General features: G+C 36.3%; 1 protein-coding gene across 3 annotated transcripts in view; it reads left to right on the top strand.

The window, feature by feature from the left end:
- The window catches only part of CaMKI (Calcium/calmodulin-dependent protein kinase I), a 316,930-nt gene that overhangs the window by 259,709 nt on the left and 35,702 nt on the right, over positions 1-21,519 (top strand). For all 3 annotated transcript variants that reach the window (XR_001846754.1, XM_017609613.1, XM_017609612.1), the window contains one exon: positions 14,522-14,609. Coding sequence is in view for 2 of the 3 variants with exons in the window: in XM_017609613.1 (XP_017465102.1) it covers positions 14,522-14,609 (88 nt within the window). In the remaining variant the exon portion in view is untranslated. The remainder of the gene's footprint in view (positions 1-14,521; positions 14,610-21,519) is intronic.

The following is a 21,519-nucleotide window of genomic DNA, read 5'->3' as shown; positions in this document are numbered from 1 at the left end:
TTTTTTTTTTTTCGTAGGAGAGGGAAATGCTTTATGCACTGGCCGGGGGCGCTAGTCTCTATACTACCTTCCCCGAGTGTGGGACTCCCACCGAAGCGTGTTGGGCTACCCACTAAAACCCAAACTCCCACCGCCCGCGCAAGAATCCCGCATCTGGCACCGCAATTCTGCATGTCTTCAGATGCAGGAGCGCGCTGCTAGAGCTTTGGGGCTGCTCTTTTGTAGGGGCGTTTCATTCTGGTGTCCTCAGTAGACAACCGTCCTCTCGTTTGCAGCGGAGTACGAATTTCACGTATTCCGCAACTGCTTCCCACTTTTCTGCACCTTAAATCTCGAAATATTGAAGTTTCAAGCATTTCTGAAATTTACCGTTATATGAAAAGTGGCCATAATTTTAGTCCGATTTCAATAATTTTCAACGTTTTGCTTTTATGTGGCAAGCACAATAACCATACCGGGTTTGGTTCAAGTTCGTACAACGGTTACCGAGATACATACATGTATGTGATATAGGCGGGACCACGCCTATTTTCCAAAATTTTACCATAAGCGTATTTCTTGGTAAAGAGTTATTGCAAGCATCAATTTTGAATAAATTAGCTTTAGTATTTACTGATTTATCGAAGNAATGTCTAACGAACTCAATAAATGTCCGAGTAATATCTCCCGATGATGTAGTAGTTTATCTGAAATCCTTAAAGNTTATACACATATAATCATAAGTGGGCGTAGTTACGCCCATTTTCCAAAAATTTATAATATTCTTATTTTTCGTCTAAAAATAATTGTAAATATCAATTTGGAGTGAATAAGCTTCAGTAGTTACTAAAATATCGCAGTTTNATCCCTCGTGCGGATGGGCGGGAATGGGTTGGGATTATTATTATTATTATTATTATTATTTTTTTGTTCGTAGGAGAGGGAAATGCTTTATGCACTGGCCGGGAGCGCTAGTCTCTATACTTTCTTCCCCGAGTGTGGGACTCCCACCGAAGCGTGTTGGGCTACCCACTAAAACCCAAACTCCCACCGCCCGCGCAAGAATCCCGCATCTGGCACCGCAATTCTGCATGTCTTCAGATGCAGGAGCGCGCTGCTAGAGCTTTGGGGCTGCTCTTTTGTAGGGGCGTTTCATTCTGGTGTCCTCAGTAGACAACCGTCCTCTCGTTTGCAGCGGAGTACGAATTTCACGTATTCCGCAACTGCTTCCCACTTTTCTGCACCTTAAATCTCGAAATATTGAAGTTTCAAGCATTTCTGAAATTTACCGTTATATGAAAAGTGGCCATAATTTTAGTCCGATTTCAATAATTTTCAACGTTTTGCTTTTATGTGGCAAGCACAATAACCATACCGGGTTTGGTTCAAGTTCGTACAACGGTTACCGAGATACATACATGTATGTGATATAGGCGGGACCACGCCTATTTTCCAAAATTTTACCATAAGCGTATTTCTTGGTAAAGAGTTATTGCAAGCATCAATTTTGAATAAATTAGCTTTAGTATTTACTGATTTATCGAAGATTTCGTATTTTTCCAAATTACCGTTATATGGGATGTGGGCGTGGTTATTGTCCGATTTTAAAAAGTTTCAGCGCTTTGGTATGTTGTACCAAGGTCAACAACTGTGCCAAGTTTGGGAGAAGTTGGTAGAGCGGTTACCAAGATATACACATATAATCATAAGTGGGCGTGGTTACGCCCATTTTCAAAAAATTTATAATATTCTTATTTTTCGTCTAAAAATAATTGTAAATATCAATTTTGAGTGAATAAGCTTCAGTAGTTACTAAATTATCGCAGTTTTCGTATTTCTGAAAACTAGCGTTATATGGGAAGTAGGCGTGGTTATTGTCCGATTTTGCCCATTTTCAATACCATCCGTCCTAAAGAAGTACACGTACCAAATTTCGTTAAGATATGTCTATTTTTACTCGAGTTATCTTGTGCACAGACGGACGGACAGACAGTCACCGCTTAAATGATTTCTCTTTTCATTCTGATCATTTATGTATACATTTGTCTATATCTATCTCGATTCGTTTTGCCTGTTACAAACAACCGTTATGTGAACAAAGTTATAATACCCTTGTGCACAAGTGCGCTCGGGTATAAAAATTTTGGAATAAAATTAAACACAGGGTGTCCCTGCGGTATTCCAGAAAAACAATTTTTTTAATCATAATTTCGAAAATGGTAAATTTTAATGGAATTACTAAAAAATATATGTAAAAATACGTTGTTTTTTATTATTTTATTAAATAGTACGGGTTTTTAGCTTTCGAAAGAAGAAATAAAAACCTGCTCTTAAATGCTGAGTGGTCGCCACAGCGCTCCATTTCGATGAGCACGCCGCCTTCGCGGGTTTTCCGAACAGATCGTATTACGGTCTCCGTCTTCTCGGGTTGGAGCTTACCACGTATCGTTCCCAGCACCTCTGCATAGGTTTTGCCTTCAGCTGGCTTAATGATTAATTTGGCGAGACTTTTCTTTTTTCTCACCCTCTTCTTTTTTTGCGGCTGGTCGCCTCGCCCTTATTGACCAAGGGTTCACCTGGCGCTGGCCCTGGCTTGGGCTTTCTGCTTTTTCCAACCGTTTTCCATTGATTATCTGGTACGGTTTTCTGTGCATTACTACTATTATTACCATTATTATTAGGATTATTAATAATAATATTTTTACTACTATTATTATTATTAGTAGTAGTATTTTTTTTCTTTTCCGGCTCGCCTGTTGGGGAGGCGGATCGGGTTCGAGCTCTCTTTTGCGAGCCAGGGCCAGTTTTCTGCAGCTCGGAACGGGTAGACCCCTTCCGGTGCTGCTCTCGGAGGTAGCTTAGTATATTTAGGCTCTCCTCGATTTGGGCCATACCCGGTTTTATGTCCATGGACACATTTTTCTGCTTGGAGACAGCACTGTGCATCTTCTTCAAGACGAGCCGAATCTGGGCCAATTGCTCATTTCAATGCCTTCGCACGTTCCCAAGCTTGCGGTGGCATGCTTGTCTCTGTTTGCAGCTGCTGGCGTTTGATGACCACCATCCCGGCTGCCGGGAGTTGTCGTTTGCGAAGGTGTACCCTTCTGCACCACGTCGACGGCTCTCTCCGTGCTCGTGGTGCCGGCTTTTGCCTGCAGAGGAGTTTGTGGCGGGGAGCGCACAACTCTACTGCTCTTTCTAAATGCGCTGCATTCTTCCTCGGGAGCATCTACACCCATTACAGTTGTTTTTGTTATTTGTTTGATCATGTCAGTTCCAATGGGGGTCCGGTCCAAGCCGCTATCTCCACACGTAGCACAGTCGCTTTAAGTGTCCCGAAGTTCCCTTCTCTCAAAAGAGCAGGCCATCGCGAGGGTTGACACAAGTCCTTATGTGGTACACATTATCTTCGACGTTTTCACAGTAGTGACAGAACGGTGAGTCCACCCTTCCCATTCTATGAAGATATTCTCGGAAGTAACCCTGACCGGTGAGGAATTGCGTCAGGTAGAAATCGACTTCCCCATGCGGTCTGTTCAACCATGTTTGAAGATCGGCTATCAGGGAATGCGTCCATCGACCTTTTGTGCTCGCGTTCCAGTTTTGTTGCCACTGCTGTATCAGTTGCTCGCGCGCCCTTGCCGCGGCAGCTGCTCGACCTATCTCGGCACTGAGATTGTAAATTGGCATGACGCCAGAAATAACTAGAACCGCGGACACTGTACGGCATGCAGAAGAAATGCGTAGTGCTCCTCTGCGCTGGACCGAAGACATTTTAATCCGGTATTTTTTGACTTTCAATGCGTCGGTCCATATTTCTGCCCCGTACAGGAGCACCGACTGGACTGGATTATTATTATTATTATTATTATTATCATTATTATTATTATTATTATTATTAAGGTGTATCTCGGTAACCACTTTATACATTTCTACCAAACTTGGTTCAATTATTTCATTAAGTCTACGTCAGCATATTATCGAAAAAGTTTGAAATCGGGTTTTTAGCTTTCGAAAGAAGAAATAAAAACCTGCTCTTTTTTTGCAGTAATGCGTTTTTTGCTAATGCATAAAATAATTTTTTTAATTTTTTGCTTGACCTGTAGACAAAGGTTTATTTTTTTTAAAGAGTTGCCACCTGTTAAAAAATTAAAATAAAATTGTTTAATAAGTTAAATGACTTATTAAGAGATGGGTATCAATCTAAATGTGTATGAAATGGGTTTATTTCTTAACTACATGTAGAGGGTTTCCACCTGTTAAAAAAATCAAATTCCATTGAAATTAGAGGAATTAGGTTATTGAAATAGATGGGTATCACCAATGGGAGTCAGACGAAAGCGCTTCAAGAATGCTTTAGCTTGAAAATATTACGAAGAAGGTTGCCACCTGTTTGTAAAGTAAAAGTTCGTAAAACTAAAATAATAATTGACCAAAGATTTGCGACATCGTATTTGTTATTTAATTACAAATACTTACATTGTCTTGCTAAATATGTCCAATTTGTACTTTGGTCTGATACCCATATTGATATACATATTTTCGTTACCTTATTCCCTTAATTAAAGTGAATTTGATTTTTTAAACATGTTCCACGTGTCGTTTAGAGGTAAAGCATTTTCAAAACCAATCCAATTGATTCCCAAATTGTAATATCTAATTCATTTAACTTATTTATTAATTTTAATAAAATTTGTAGCAGGTGGCGACCCCTTCCAAAAAAATATAACTTTACTGCATATCTACAGGCCAAGCCCTGTCATTTGACACCTCACTTTGGAAAATAGAACGAACTATATGTACATAGCTTTGTAAATGCCACAAGAACCCAAATTGTCAACTTCAAACTGCATTTACAGTGAAAGTGTAAAAGCTATCCGAAAATTGCATTTTCGAATTTAACGCCCTCAATTTTACTAAGAAGCGAATTTTCATTTCAATCCATCCATAATTATATGTTTGCCCACATTTTATATGGAAAGGAAGCACTGTGCGGCGTTTTGAACTGTTTCCATATAAACATGAATGTGGAAGAATATGCGCGCAAGACCTCTTGCGAAAAAAAAAAACAAAAAAGTGAACGCCAGTTTTCCTAAATTTCGCTTTTTATATGAAAAAAAAAAACGAAAAAGCCAAGCAGTCAGCAAAAAAAAAGATTAAAAATCAATGCAATTTTTTAGCCGCTCAAGACTTGCACTAGTTTTACTAAAATTTTATAATCCTGTTAACTTCATACCCAAAAGATTTAAAAAAATTCACCATTCATCCATTTTTGACCGCCACTTTATGTCAAAGGGAAAGCAGAGGAGGGAGTTTTCATGGCTACCATTCAATAGATCGGTTATTTAGCTTTAGGAATAGTATCTTTTACTGGACTTTTGCAACAATTGGTATATCTGACTTTTGACCGGTTTTTCTGCATAAATACTCCTATGTGCGTCCGGTACATACACACAAATAAATTCAAGGCTTAAATTGCTTAACCTTGACAATTTTTATACCATTGCATTAGGTGAGGTATTAATGTATGCGAAAATAAATGTTCTTTTAGATAAATATCACGTATTTGGCAACTATTATAGAAATTTTTGAAATTAGCAATAACACTGTGAGACAAATGGTAGGGGTCAGTGATCGGGAAGGGTTCAAACTATCGGGGAAAGTTATATCGGTAAAAAAGAAGTTATACGTGTACGGGCGTTTCGCTGGGTCACGTATAGGAATCGAGATATATATATATAACTATCATATAGGGGAAATTGTCACCTTGTCTTTTTTTAACATAACTCGAGAACCACTAGTCCGATTTTGCTCAAACAAATTAAAAAAAATTAAAAATTACAATTCCTTTAATCTGTTCATATAACGTTTTTCTATATAATCAACCAGCGAAACGCCGGGACACGTATAACTTGTTTTTGACCGATATAACATTTCCCGTTGGTTTCATCCCATCCCGATTTTGACTGTCGCATAGTGTAATCAAAGTTGAAAAAATGTAAAAAATAGGGGCTCATTAAAACTTAACCGATGAAAACTCCCAACAAGCTACATAAGTCCAATAATATATTGTTATACATCGTTTTAAAGGTCTATAAATCCTTATAAACTTAATCGACTTTTAAAATCGGATGGCAAATAGTCAAGCTATTAATAGATAAGTGCATCAAGTACGACGGTGTTTTGATATAAAAAAATTGACTTTAACTATACGGAACCTATTTTCATGTTGTACTCGACCATACATACAACCTACACTAGATTTTGTTTCGGGTTTATTTCATGACTTTTGTAGCACCGTGTAATCAGCTTACAAATAGCGGTATCTTTTCTCAATGCAAATGCCAAATTACATGTTTGCAATAGCCAACAATCGTAAGTCTACCAAAATATGGGTATATACAGTATATTTTGCTTAGCTGCACATCCTTCTTTGCACGAAAAACTTGTGCACGTAACCGAAAAAGGCACTTAAGCGAATTTTCTTTACTACTTCAATGAGGATGGGATCCGAATCCCTATGAAACCAAATATTGGCGGAGCACTTACCATGTAGAAATTACTGCAAGCGAAATTTTTACCGAATGTTATCTAATTATCTATATAACTACATAAATTGATAGCCATTTTCGTTGTTCTGCGAGATGAGCAAAATAAATAAAAGGTTGTAAAATTAGGTAATTGTAGGGCCAGTGCAGGTAAACGTAATTTCATTGATAATTGATACCAGTCGCACAATTTTTAATCAGGTATCGCCAATGTGCAGGTATGTTGAATGCATCTATCGGAGGAGTTTCCTTATAAATGTTAAAAGAAATGCTTTTGATGCGCATTTTGGGGTAGGTATCTTAAATGTGCACTTAAGCATATAGGCAGCAAAGCAAAATATACTGTATGCATCATTTTTAAGGTCTATAAATCTTCTTTTCAATACATTTTTGCTTTTTAAAATCTGATGATAAATAGTTAAGCTGTTAATTGATAAGTGGATAAAGTACAAAATTTATGGTTTTGTTTTAATAAAAACGGTGACAGGTAATAAGATCAATGGAAATAAGGTCAATTGACTCTATTTCCCACCCTGGTGCGAGATAAAGTCAATTGACATTATTACCTTTTTAAAAACGAAATAAAATCCATTGACATTATTTCTCTTTCAAACATTAAATTTCCTTAGCTTCGCGGCGGCCCGCGTCAGCGCGCCACACGGCCCTATTTTACTTCAAATGGGCAGTGATCGGACTTAATAAAAATTTTGTGTGGTAGATTCGGAAAAAATATGTGGTAGATTGAGAAAAAATGTGGTAGATCTCAGGTTTCGGATCAAACTTTTTACAGAAATCAAAAAAATCTGCAAGGTTTCGCCTAAACTGAAAACTTTTTAATTCGAATCTCTGAAAAAAACTTTTAACCTGGGTTTCGCCGATTTTGACAATCCTCAAGTAAAAGTAAACAACGCCTTAAAAACTTTAGATGCACTGTAATGTGCTAATACTTTCACAAAAATCGCCGTTTTTTTACATTTTCTTCATTAGTTCTATATTTTGCAATTTAAAACAATAAAATCACGTTTCCGGACTAAAATTTTAATATTGAGAAATTGAGAAAATTCACTGTTTGACAGTTTGTTTTCTTCTCCCATTCGGCTTTGTTTACTTTTACTTGAGAAATCTTATCGTATCAAACCGTAAATCAAAGGTAATGTGAATGATACATTTGTATGGCAAAATGTTAAAAAATAAAATGAAAACGTCAAAATTTAAAACTCTGGGAATTGGACAAGACTATTTGTATAAAACTTTTTGTAGTAATATCTGAAATATTTAAAGTTAATTTTCAAAATTCCAAAATGTAAAAATCTGCTTTTTTATCAGCCGAAGTATCTGAGGTGGCGTTACCTTACTTAAATTTCTATTGAAAACTTTGTAGTTAATATTGTTTTAAAAAAATTTTTAACGCAAAGAAAACATGAATTTTAGCCTTAGCCTTTCTTGCAAATCTATGTCGTGCTATAACCTTGCTTACTTTGGAATTTATATTTATGGAAATAGTTTGCGCTTTAAAGCGCAGATTGTGGCGTGCCTTCCGTGATGTCCTTATTAAAGTGCAAAGTGTTAATTCTATAATAGAAAACGAATTTTGTATCGATATTTGGAACATCGAGTCTTTTTATTACGATATTAATGGGTAGCCGATATTTTTCAAGCGATACTTTAAATGAGTACTATATCGGTACTTTCAGTTCGATATCGTGTATCTACTTGTTATCACATAGTGTTTAGCGTTTTTGCCCTTAAAATTAAAAAATAAATAAATAAATAAAATCATGTGGAGCTAAATTATAACTACATACTCAAAAATGCGAATAAGTGGTAGATTTCAGACCTTGTGTGGTAGATGGGGTGGATGCTCCAAAAAGTGGTAGATCTACCACAATTTGGTAGAAGTCCGATCACTGCAAATGGCACTTAATTTTTCAATTTGGCACAAAGTGCCAAAATGGCACTTTTGTAAAAAAAAAATAACATTTCAATTCATTTTTGTGAAATCCTTTGCAAGCACTTCTTTTTCTCAACTAAAATTTTCTAATTTGTAAAGGCTATTCAACTGGTTTATCTTATTTTATCATTGCACTTTTGTTTTGAAAATGTGGCTTTATTTTATTGCCAAATGTGAATGATTAAAAGGCAAAAAAATTACACCTTTTTTGGCACTTTTATTTTTCAATTCGGCACATTTTGGCACTTTATTATCCTCAATATGGCAACGCATAACTAAGGATAGTTGGCAGCCCTGATTGGAAGATTTTTGCTGTGTTTTAGGGCAACAACTTTTCTGCAGTAAAAAGGCATATAATTTGTGTTTCAAAAGTGTGTGAAAACCAATCAATTAACTTATATGATCTCGGTTCCGATATTAAATAACCAATAATTGTTTATACCCGCATTTTGGCACATTGGCTCGTTGAATGTGCCATCTAATAAATAGTGTCGTCGTTCTCCTTAGCTGCTTTTAAATGATGTCATCACAAATTGCTAGCGGAGGCATGAATACAGTGTAAGCAAATTCTTTTCCTATAATTGTTTCCTTATAGAAAGGTTGGGTTCTTTTCCACCTTAGACATTCCGAATTCGTACAAAATATGCTAATTTAAAACACAGAATTCTTTCAGTGTTCCTCCAGAGTTTTTGGACATGGACTGTTTCTTCAATTTAATAGTGTTCGCTTTATTTTTGTTGAAACGAAACATGTTTTGCAAGTTATGGATCATTTCTACACTCTTTCCTTAAATATTTCTCGTATTCCAGCTGTGCGCAGGCGTTTAGTTTCTCGCATCGTGTTTTTACATATTCGTAATTTAAATTTTTTTAATAAAATCAATTGGTGGTAGTTCATGATTGTGTGTGGATTAATATCACAACACTTACGGGGCAATGTATATTGTAAGAACAACATTTTTTCTTTGAATCGATATACTTTAAGCATTGTTGACGCTATTTCCATTTGAATGAGGAATTAGCGTCAATGACTTAATTTCCAAATTTTTGTTGACTTTATTTCGCTTTTGAAAAGGTAATAATGTCAACTGACTTTATTTCGTACCAGGGTGGGAAATAAAGTCAATTGACCTTATTTCCATTGACCTTATTACCTGTCACCAAACGGAACTATACTGAACATATTTTCATGTTGTTTCGTGACTTTCTTTGTACCATCGTTTTACTTATCTTTTTCTTAATTATTTTTAGACTGGAAAAAACTTTTAACCTGGGTTTCGCCGATTTTGACAATCCTCAAGTAAAAGTAAACCACGCCTTAAAAACTTTAGATACACTGTAATGTGCTAATACTTTCACAAAAGTCGCCGATTTTTTACATTTTCTTTATTAGTTCTATATTTTGCAATTTAAAACAATAAAATCACGTTTCCGGACTAAAAATTTAATATTGAGAAATTGAGAAAATTCACTGTTTGACAGTTTGTTTTCTCCTCCCATTCGGGTTTGTTTACTTTTACTAGAGAAATCTTTTCCCCGCCGGGAATGCTAAATCTTGTATACTATCATTCTTGTTATTAGAGACACGAATTTCGATACGATATGATACCATACCGATATTTTTGCCTTTCGATATCGATAGTTTTCAAACAATATTTTTTTGGAATCGAGTACCAGAACCCTTGTATCGTATCAAACCGTAAAACAAAGGTAATGTGAATAATGATACATTTGTATGACAAAATGTTAAAAAATAAAATGAAAACGTCAAAATTTAAAACTCTGGGAATTGGACAAGACTATTTGTATAAAACTTTTTGTAGTAATATCTGAAATATTTAAAGTTAATTTTCAAAATTTCAAAATGTAAAATCTGCTTTTTTATCAGCCGAAGTATCTGAGGTGACGTTACCGTACTTAAATTTCTATTGAAAGCTTTGTAGTTAATATTGTTTTTAAACAAATTTTGAACGCAAAGAAAACATGAATTTTAGCCTTAGCCTTTCTTGCAAATCTATGTCGTGCTATAACCTTGCTTACTTTGGAATTTATATTTATGCAATATGGAAATATTTTGCGCTTTAAAGCGCAGAATGTGGCGTGCCTTCCGTGATGTACTTATTAAAGTGCAAAGTGTTAATTCTGTAATAGGAAACGAATTTCGTATCGATATTTGAAACATCGAGTCTTTTTATTACGATATTAATGGGTAGCCGATATTTTTTCAGCGATACTTTAAATGAGTACTATATCGATACTTTCAGTTCGATATCGTGTATCTACTTGTTATCACATAGTGTTTAGCGTTTTGGCCCTTAAAATTAAAAAAAAAATAAATAAATAAAATCATGTGGAGCTAAATTATAACTACATACTCAAAAATGCGAATATGTGGTAGATTTCAGACCTTTTGTGGTAGATGTAGTGGATGGTCCAAAAATTGGTAGATCTACCACAATGTGGTAGAAGTCCGATCACTGCAAATGGCACTTAATTTTTCAATTTGGCACAAAGTGCCAAAATGGCACTTTTGTAAAAAAAAATAACATTTCAATTCAGTTTTGTGAAATCCATTGCGTGCACTTCTTTTTTTCAACTAAAATTTTCTAATTTGTAAAGGCTATTCAACTGGTTTATCTTATTTTATCATTGCACTTCTGTTTTGAAAATGTGGCTTTATTTTATTGCCAAATGTGAATGATTAAAAGGCCAAAAAAAATGACACCTTTCTTGGCACTTTTATTTTTCTATTTGGCACATTTTGGCACTTTTTTTTTACTTTATATGGCAACGCATAACTAAGGATGGGTGGGGTTTAGTAGCGCTCACAACTGTTTCGGGCTATTCCGTTCAAAGGGGTGGTCCGATCCAAAAAAAATTCCACACACTTGTAGTCAAGGGTCTACGCATTATTTTAACACTCACTTTTGTGAATTTTGGTCACTAATTTATTTACAAATTGGGTTTGAAATATGCCCTTTTTGTAAAATTCGGAAATTAGCGTACATTTATCACTCCTATTTTCCTTAAAGCAGCCACTTAACCAATACATTTTTGTATTCCCCTTCACTTTACACTTTACTCGATTAGTTATAACTTGCTTTACGACTTTAATATTAACCAATTAATCACAATTCATTAAATAAAAACACCTTCAAAATCACGCGTCTGACTTTGGTTGCATATGCAAGTTAAATGGCGGAGTTCAGTTGTCAAACTCCAAAATATGCAAAAGAATGAGAGACAAAAGAAGACAGGATATAACCCAGTAAGCATTAAAACTATACAAAGCTGTTCTCTGAAAAGGTGTTCAGCTCCTTTTCTTCGCAAAACAGAAAGGAGAATTCTACTGCCTGAGGGTTATGATCCCTAAGTGCGGCCGAAAGCCGCCTACGCAGAAAGGTGTTCTCTGCAAAAGGTGTTCAGCCCCCCTTCTTTGGCAACACAGAAAGGAGAATTCTACTGCCTGAGGGTTATAATCCCTAAGTCCCCTTTCAGACACGTCAAGTCTTGAAAGCATTTTTTTTCGCATTCTCTTTTGTGTTTTCTATTTGCTTCCACATGCGTCAACTTTAATTGAATTCAAGTCCTTGGTTCTTAAATGGGAAGCAACGAAAAGATCAAAAGAGACAAGAAACTTGAAACGAATTGACGGTACGGAGGTATCTGTACTCTTCCCCTCTCTTCCCACCTCCTTCGCCAACGAACGAGCAGACTTGAAAGCAAGACTTGACGTCTCTGAAAGGGGACTACGTGCGGCCGAAGGCCGCCTACGCAGAAAGGTGTTATCTGTAAAAGGTGTTCAGCCCCCTTCTTTGGCAACACAGAAAGAAGAATTCTACTGCCTGAGGATTATAACCCCTAAGTGCGGCCGAAGGCTGCCTACGCAAAAAGGAGTTCTACGCAAAAATACATTTGTTAAAAAGAACATTTTTTTTATGAAAACTTGTTTTTTCTACTTTTAATTAACTTTTTTATTCTTTATTCAAATCGCCCGATATCTAATTTGGCATAATTTCTTTTATCAAAAAATCCCACGGTTTCTGTTAGTTGGGTCCTATTCCACTTCAAACTGCTCAGTTTGCCTAAGAAAATTCCGTTTTTCCCCCTTATTCAAACGGTTGCCTAGGGGCCTGCGGGAGGAGCCCAAGGGGGGCCTTCGCCTTTTTAGAAAGCGGGGACTGTCCTCTTTCTAGTGAGGGGAGTTTGAGGGGCCCGCCCCTTCCCCCTCCGCGCCCCACCCCAAAAACGATGTGAGCGCTACTAAACATTTCCCCTAAGGATAGTTGGCAGCCCTGATTGGAAGATTTCGCTGTGTTTTGGGGCAACAACTTGTATGCAGTACAAAGGCATATAATTTGTGTTTCAAAAGTGTGTGAAAACCAATCAATTAACTTATATGATCTCGGTTCCGATATTAAATAACCAATAATTGTTTATACCCGCATTTTGGCACATTGGCTCGTTGAATGTGCCATCTAACAAATAGTGTCGTCGTTCTCCTTAGCTGCTTTTAAATGATGTCATCACAAATTGCTAGCGGAGGCATGAATACAGTGTAAGAAAATTCTTTTCCTATAATTGTTTCCTTATAGAAGGTTGGTTTCTTTTCCACCTTAGATATTCCGAATTCGTTCAAAATATGTTCCTCCGGGGTTTTTGGACATGGACTGTTTCTTCAATTTAATAGTGTTCTCTTTATTTTTGTGGAAACGAAACATGTTTTGCAAGTTATGGATCATTTCTAAAGGGTGAACACACCAAAACTGCGACACTTAGAAATTACTACCAGAAACAAACTAGAAGGCTTTGCAATTATTTTTTTTTTGTATTATATAACTTGGAAGTTTAGATGTTATTAAAATGTTAAAATATTAGTTATTATTTGCTCCATATGCAAGTGATTGGTATTTTCATCGCACACGCGCCATCATGTTCTGCACGACTGCATCATCGACATTAGGCGATGCGCACAACTACTTTGTTTTGCACTCTTCAATAATTTTCACTCTTTCACCTGTTTTCTTCAAGATTCCTTTGACAATTGACCAATATTCCCCAATAGGACGTGGCTCTGGGCTATTGGGTGGATTGCAGTTGTGAGGTACAAAATTGATGTTGCATTATACCACGGCAATGTGTCCTTGGCATAGTGGCAGGTTGCCATGTCTGCCTAGAACGATGGCCTACTCCTTATCTGTTGATAAATGACAGAAGACGCCTTTTGAGGCACTCATCCCGATAAACTTGATCATTCATTGTCCCGGATGGGAAAAAGTGCAGCTCTTACGGCCGCAGGAACAAATAGCTTGCCAAACCATGTGGTTTTTGGAAATTTGGACTTCATTTTCAGCTTACAACTTTCAGGGGCATCTTGACGACTTGCAGCAGTATAAAAATCTTGACCTGCAATATATTTTGAATTCTTATAGCAGTAGGTTTCACAGTCCATAACAATGCAGTTGTATTTTTTAATTTAGAATTCATACAACTTCCGAATGCGGGATTTCGCTGTAACATTCTACTTTGCGCCTCTGTCTGGCGCTGTTTGAGCTGTATAACATCTCAATGAAGCTTTCCGCTTTACCTTTTATACGAAAAACTGCATTCTCCGTACGGATTTTGCAACATAACGCGACAAAATCTTCGGATCTCGCGAAAACGCACTGAGGACCTTCCGAGCACTGTTTTTATCACTTTGACCATGCTAACCCCCGCTCCCTGGTTTTCTCGTAACTGTCAGGCCTTATTTGTACCGATTAAAACCCTGCAAACTGTCGAATAGTGCACTCTTTAATTTTTTAGCAATTTTACGTGTACTTAAGGCCGGATCATTTATAAACTCGTGCAAAATGGTTTGTCTCGTTTCTAGCTCGGTTGCCATTTTTAACTCAACTAGGAATCAAATTCAAATGAAATTTCTTCTACGTCCAACTAAGGTCATGGTNTTTTGTACCATCGTTTTACTTATCTTTATTCTTAATTATTTTTAGACACTGAAGAATATTTATAAAGGACTACACGTTTTCCCCTTTTTTTAACAGGATTTCTGGCAATGCTGCGAGTAATAAAAATATTCATGGCACCGTCTCTGAGCAACTTAAGAAGAACTTCGCCAAATCACGTTGGAAAGTGAGTATAAGTATATCATTTTAAGTAAAATAAGTAAAGAAGTCTAAGTTTGGGCGATGCCGAATGCTAAATACCCGGCGCACAGTGCCGCCTAATTGGGCAAAAATCTAAAAATTCGTTGTCTGCAATGTGAAGGTTTGGTACTTTTGTAAAAGTAATTTATCCACTAAACAGAATTAAGCAGAAATTTCGCTATTAAGTAAGTTATATACCGCCAGGAAGCCACTAAAGTTACGAATATTAAATTAAATATTAAAATTTAACCAAAATAGGAAATACAAAGCTTCACAAGCACGAACAATTTTACAAAATGGCAATACCGCTTAACAATATTTGTATATTTGTCACTGCTTTTTTATGGTTCGAAAATAAAAAATGAAAGCTAACAAATACTAGCACGCTCCTTTGCACGCTCTGCCACTTCTCCTTCTTTATTGGCGCTGTAACCAATTTTGGCCGAGTCCAAAGCAGCCCGCCAGTCACTTCTCTTCTGCGCCAACTGACGCCAATTGGAAATGCCAAGTGAAGCCAAGTCCGTCTCCACCTGGTCTTTCCGGCGCAGAGGAGGCCTTCCTCTTCTCCTGTTACCAACATCGCGGCCCGCGTTGAATACTTTCAAAACAGGAGCGTTTCTGTCCTTTGGAACGACATGGCCAGCGGAATTTTAATTCGCTGCACTATGTCTATATCGTTGTAAAGCTCATACAGCTCATCGTTAAATCGTCTGCTGTATTCGCCATCGCCAACGGGTAAAGGTCCGTAAATCTTTCGCAGAATCTTTTTCTCGCAATGTCCAACATCCGCTCATCAGATGTTTTCATTGCCATTCCTCCGAGCCATACAGGCATGATGAGTGACTTATAGAGTGTGATCTTTGTACGACGAGAGAGGACTTTACTTCTCAATTGCCTACTCAGTCCAAATAAGCACTTGTTAGCAAGTGTGATTCTCCGTTGGATTTCTGACATTATTATTGCTGTTAATTCTGGTTCGCAAATAAACGAAATCAAACTTGTAACTGTCAACAGTGACGTGGGTGCCAAGACGCGTATGCTGCGACTGTTTGTGTGGCAACAGGATTAACTTCGTTAACCACGGAATGATTCGTTTAGTTCAAAACTAATTTTGCATTGCTTCAAAAATAGAGGTCGAAAGTGTGTTGACACTCGAGAGGGAACATTAAAATCTACCTCAGCGAGAAGGGCCGGGCTATTAATCAAGCCTGTCATTAATTTTACCATAAATATTATACCTAGCATTTCTCTACGACTTGCGTGTGTAGGCAAATTTATGAGCTTTAGACGACTAGTGAAAGGGGGGGAGATTGTAGTCTGAATCCCAGTTAAAATCGCGCAACGCAAAAAGCAAGAATTGTTTTTGAATTGATTCAATCCTTTCTGAATGAACTTGGTAGCGGGGATTCCCAACAATAGACCCGTATTCTAGTATAGGTCTAACTAAAGTGGTAAAAAGAGCTTTTGTAACTTAAGGATCTTTGAACTCTTTTGACCATCGCTTTACAAATGCAGAAACACCTTTGGGTTTATTGGCTGTAACATTAATATCATGGTTGAAATTGAGTTTGGAATCCATTGTGATACCAACAGCGACAAAATTGGATACGTATGCGAAAAATAGACCCGCTATTTGGCGCTGCACAGTGGTCAATAAATGGGATTTAATGTTCATAATTCACTGGAGCCTTCATGTCTCAACCGATTTGATTAATTATTTTTTGAAATGAAAGCTAATAAAATTTGCAAGAGACTAGTTGAGCCCAATTTTCGAATTTTTATTTGTTTGTATTAAATTTTTTAGCGCAAAGTGCAGAAATTGCGCCAATTTTGAAGAAGACCGATTCTCCTGTTCCAGCTAATAAAGTTTCACAATAAAAACTAGTTAAAAACAATTGTAGGGTTCTCCTAAAACAAAAAATAAATTAAAAAGTAATAATTTGAAATGTTATGAAAACAATGTTACAAAAAGTATTTTTTTTGTTTTTAGTTTTTAGTTTAGTTTTTAGCGACTTGCAACTTGCACTTTATTATACTAAAATTTAGTAATCTATAAAACTGCATACCCAAAATTTTTATAAAAACTAAAATCAAAAAAAATACTTTTGGAAACATTTTTTTTATAACATTTCAAATTATTACGCTTTAAGTAATTTTTTGTTTTAGGAGAACCCTACAATTGTTTTTAACTAGTTTTTATTANTCAAAAAAAATACTTTTGGAAACATTTTTTTTATAACATTTCAAATTATTACGCTTTAAGTAATTTTTTGTTTTAGGAGAACCCTACAATTGTTTTTAACTAGTTTTTATTATGAATCTTTTATTAGCTGGAACAGGAGAATCGGTCTTTTTCAAAATTGGCGCAATTTATGCACTTTGCACTAAAAAATTTAATACAAACAAATAAAAATTCGAAAATTGGGCTCAACTAGTCTCTTGCAAATTTTATTAGCTTTCATTTAAAAAAATAATTAATCAAATCGGTTGAGAAATGAAGGCTCCAGTGAATTATGAACATTAAATTCCATTTATTGACCACTCCACTCCTGCCCTAGGACATCGCAATGATAATTGGACCATATTTTTTATATGAATTGTGGTTAATTTTGGAGTACTCCTTAGTCCTTAGGGAGTACTCTTTACACGCATGCATGGAGTAGTCGCGATTTTTGCAGGGTAGTGAGACTCAAAGAAACCAGTTCATGAATATTAAGGTAAATTGTAAAAGTGGTAAATTTCCAAGGAAAGATTCGACCACATCCGTAAGAAAAGGAACACGGTAGGTATATCAATGGCTTCATATGAACGATATTTAAGAGATCACACGACTCATTTAGTCAATGTGGGAGGATTCTTAGCCCTCCTATAACTGAAAACGCTCATCTGTGCTCTTTACTTTCCTTATAAGGGCTTTTATTGGCTTACATGGTACATCGGATCATTGTTGAAGTTGCAAGATCAGAGAAGAATATTACGCACGCTTGGCAGAGATCTCACAGGTGGAAATAAGACCATCGGTAAAACGCATGACATCGAAAGGGATTAGTATTCCATATGGTATCACAGCGCTACTATTCTTAGCCTATGTGTGAGGAGGATTCTGCTCTTTAGTCGTTTCAGTTTAAACTAAAGACGTTCACTTTACATATCGCTTTTGCCTTTAAACGCTATTTTTGTATTGGCCAACGCAAAAGATCTGATTAGGCGCCGCGAAGCAAGCGGGCATTGGCTAGTTTACATATAATAACTAAAAGTAATTTTTTTTTCAATAGGTCCAATTTCGAGCTTCGAAGACCCAACGGAGGCTAACTTCGAAAAACGGAGAAATGAATTTTTTACTTATTCCTCAACCTCTTAAAAAAGTTGGTTTGGTCGAATACCCAGCTAACTGCTGTACAGTGTAATAAAATCGGTGTACTTAGTCATGAGCCTTAACAATTCGTGGAAATGAGTACTCATACCAATTCCAAAAAGTACTATGAATAATTCCCACCAAAACAAGAACATTCTGAAAATATACTAACCCTTATTTGTGTCGGCAATTTTGGTCTCTACCGAGTATAGGCCAGTGTTGATATTATTTACCCCTCTATTCAAACAGAGGCACAAAGCTTAGCCCATCACTGTTGGGGTTTTCTACTGCGCCGAAAAATGTGCCACAAAAAATCGATTTTAAGTGCTATAAAAATATACAAAAACTTAAAAACTTGTGTTGTAGCGCAAATTTGTTGCAGAGGCGAACTTTGAGACGTAGTAGAAATCACAGCAGTGATGATCTAAGGTTTGTAACTGTTAGAATACGGCTGTTAAGATTTTTAAATTGTACTAAATTAATGACAAAAAGTTTAACTTTTTGTGCTTAATAGTACTTCTCACCATTTCCGTCAATACATTACCTCCCTCAACCAAACAAAAACAATTCGTTTGTCTACTGTAGTGTGTTTATTGTTCAATTCATTGTACAGCTTCAGTTGGTGTAGACTTAATTTAACGTACCTTATCATTGAGATCTCTTCAACTAGCCCATAACGTCATAGCCGGTTTTGTCAGAAAGTTCCACCAAATTAAACTGTTCCACATTTTTAACAGCTCACCCGGTTTTTTATTTTATTTTTTTCCAAATTAGTTTTAGTTATTTTTTTTTTTATAAAAGTAAAGCTAAAAAAACTATGCAAGTAAATCTAAATTTCGAAAATTTCATTAAATAAAAACAAATTAAAATAAAGTGCGGACATTCGTTATATGAAAGAAAGTGCGCAACACCGTCAACAAACAAAAAAATACCAAGCGGTATTTTTTTAGATACTTCAAAATTGCACCCTAATAAACTAGAAGAATGAGCTACAAAAATGTTTACCCGAAAAATGTCTTTAAATTCTGAATAAAACTGTAAAATTTTGATAATACTTTGTTGATTTTTTTCAATCTTTCAAATTTGGATGTATGTATAAGGTTTTTGTTAGACAATGAGTTATACTTTTATATAAAAAGAATTAAAATTAATTTGAAAAAATTAAATAAATAGCCCAAACCGGGTGACCGTGTAATTTTGTGAAAGATGAAGACGATAACGATACAAAATTAATATAGTATGTAGGCCAGTCTATATAAATGAAAATAAATCACATAAAATAAAATCACTTACGATAAAATGGAAACCCACAATAGAAATTTTTAATTTCAACGCATGAGATTTACATAATATTTTTTACTTTCAACCCCGAATTACTTCAATTAGTTCATCTTCTGCAGCATCGTCATTTGGTAAATTGCTTTTCCAAAGATTTTTTCAAAATAAATAGCGATTAGGGATATTTCACCCGCCGGTGATAAAAAATCGCAATCACCATAACGCCCAACATTAATATTACCATTCACAATCACCTTTACATACAAAATTACAGTTCACTAGTTCGTTTTGTAGCAAATATGAAATATAGGTATGTCCAATTACTTAGATGTAAACGGATTGAGAATCGAAGTGCTAGCAGAGATTTGGGCGTTTGGTACAAAAAGTATTTTTGATGTGGAAATTGTACTTAAAATCGGCAAATTGTACTTTTTAAAATTAACTGTACTGAAAAAAGTACAATTGTACTTAAAGTATCTACTCTGGCATAGGCTACTAATTTGATTTTACACATTTGTTCGTGTAAAGCTGAGATCACACGATTTGTACATTTGGCTAAAAATTTGTCAAATTCATAGACAAATCATGTGAACGCTAAATTTCATTTGTCATTTATCAGAAAAGCCCAATATTTGCCTTCTTGTGGCAAATCAAAAACAACCCTGGTGGCCAAATCGTATGAACGCAATGCTGCTACATAAGCCAAATAAAAATTACGCAAATGACCAAATATCTGATTTGCCACTTGATTAGGGATGCAAATTTTGGGGAGTAACATCGACACATCGATGTTTCGATGCATCGGAAAAATGAACACCGATGCTAAAATACATCGCCAGAAAAATATCGATATATCGATGATTTCCGATGTTTCAAAATTTGTTAAGTTGTAGTCACACTAACAGGTCTATTCTGCGCTGGTAAAAAAAAGTTTGTAACCGGTAAATAAAGTTCCCGTCAATTTTTAAACCCTTTTCGCATTCTGTATACTCTTGTAACCGGTAAATTTTGTTACCATCTCATAAGCTGGTAACAAATTATTGCCCCGTGAAATATGCAATGCCAGGATTTGCACAATTCTTCATAGCTGAATTGCTGAATATTTTAACTGCATTACCAACGTTCCTAGAATCGCGGTGACAAGAACTGGTAACATTTTTTGGTAATACAATTTTCCGGTTACAAAATCTTCGGTAACGTGCAGAATAGACCTGCGCCAACTCTCTGTAATTCAATTAGAAAAATACTGACATATGGATGTATATTTATTTACCATTCCTTTTCCCTTCCTATAAATGGAATAGAATTGTTTGCCGTCGTAAGTTCGCTGAGCCTAAAGTTCCAAGGCCCAATGTAGTTGAAATTTCAATGGGATCCCGGTCCTTTTTAATGACTAAGTAAGCGTTTTTAATATCGAAAGATAAGAGTAAACTCGGAATTTCTGAATGTTCCTCAAAAGAATAAGTAATACATTTTATGCGCAGTGAAAAAATTTTAGGAGCATAAGTAGATGTAAAACATCGCTGAAACTGTCATCGATGTATCGTAAATTTTGCGATTTTGGAAAATTGTAAACATCGATGGCAAACATCTTATTTTGAACCGATATTATCGATGTTTCAAAAATATCGATGCATCGTTGGCATCCCTACACTTGATGACTTGTGCTTGTGTAGCTTTGCATTTTCCAGTTTCGGTTAAATTTTAATATTTAGATTAATATTCGTAACCGAAAAACTTCCGAATAATATCATGTTATTTGGAATCAATAATTCCGAAATATTTATTCAAAGTGAACATTTGAAATGTATTCGGCAATAGCTGAGTGTGCACAGAAGCGTGCGACTTCGGTTAGGTGCAACTCCTGCAACGGGTGGAGTCATCTAAGAACCTGCTCTGGCCTTAGGTCTCACCGGGAGTGGACCACAAACTTTGTGGCTCCCTGTTGCTCAAGCCAAATGGCACAATCAGCCTCCACGGCTACCCACTCGCGTAATGCACGGGTGCGACCTAGCACCCGAAGAGCCTGCACGGCCCCTAGAAGCTCCCCTGAGCAACAGCAAACCTCCCAACACACCCCTCCCACACAACCTACCGGCCGGTCCCACTCGCGAGCGCGAGCCAACCAGCAGCTACTGGTTGCCCACACCATCTGCTCCGTGTGCCAGAACAGAATATACCGGAATGTGACATCAGTCAAATGCAACACATGCCTTGGCTGGTGCCACTTCCGGCTATGTTCTGGTCTACGCACCACTCGCGA

The sequence above is a fragment of the Rhagoletis zephyria genome, unplaced genomic scaffold (assembly GCF_001687245.7).
Source record: "Rhagoletis zephyria isolate East Lansing unplaced genomic scaffold, Rhagoletis_zephyria_1.1 Rzeph_scaffold_00238, whole genome shotgun sequence".
NCBI classification, from domain to species: domain Eukaryota; kingdom Metazoa; phylum Arthropoda; class Insecta; order Diptera; family Tephritidae; genus Rhagoletis; species Rhagoletis zephyria.
The sequence above is the reverse complement of the archived record's forward strand: the minus strand, read 5'-3'. Positions and strand labels throughout refer to the sequence as shown.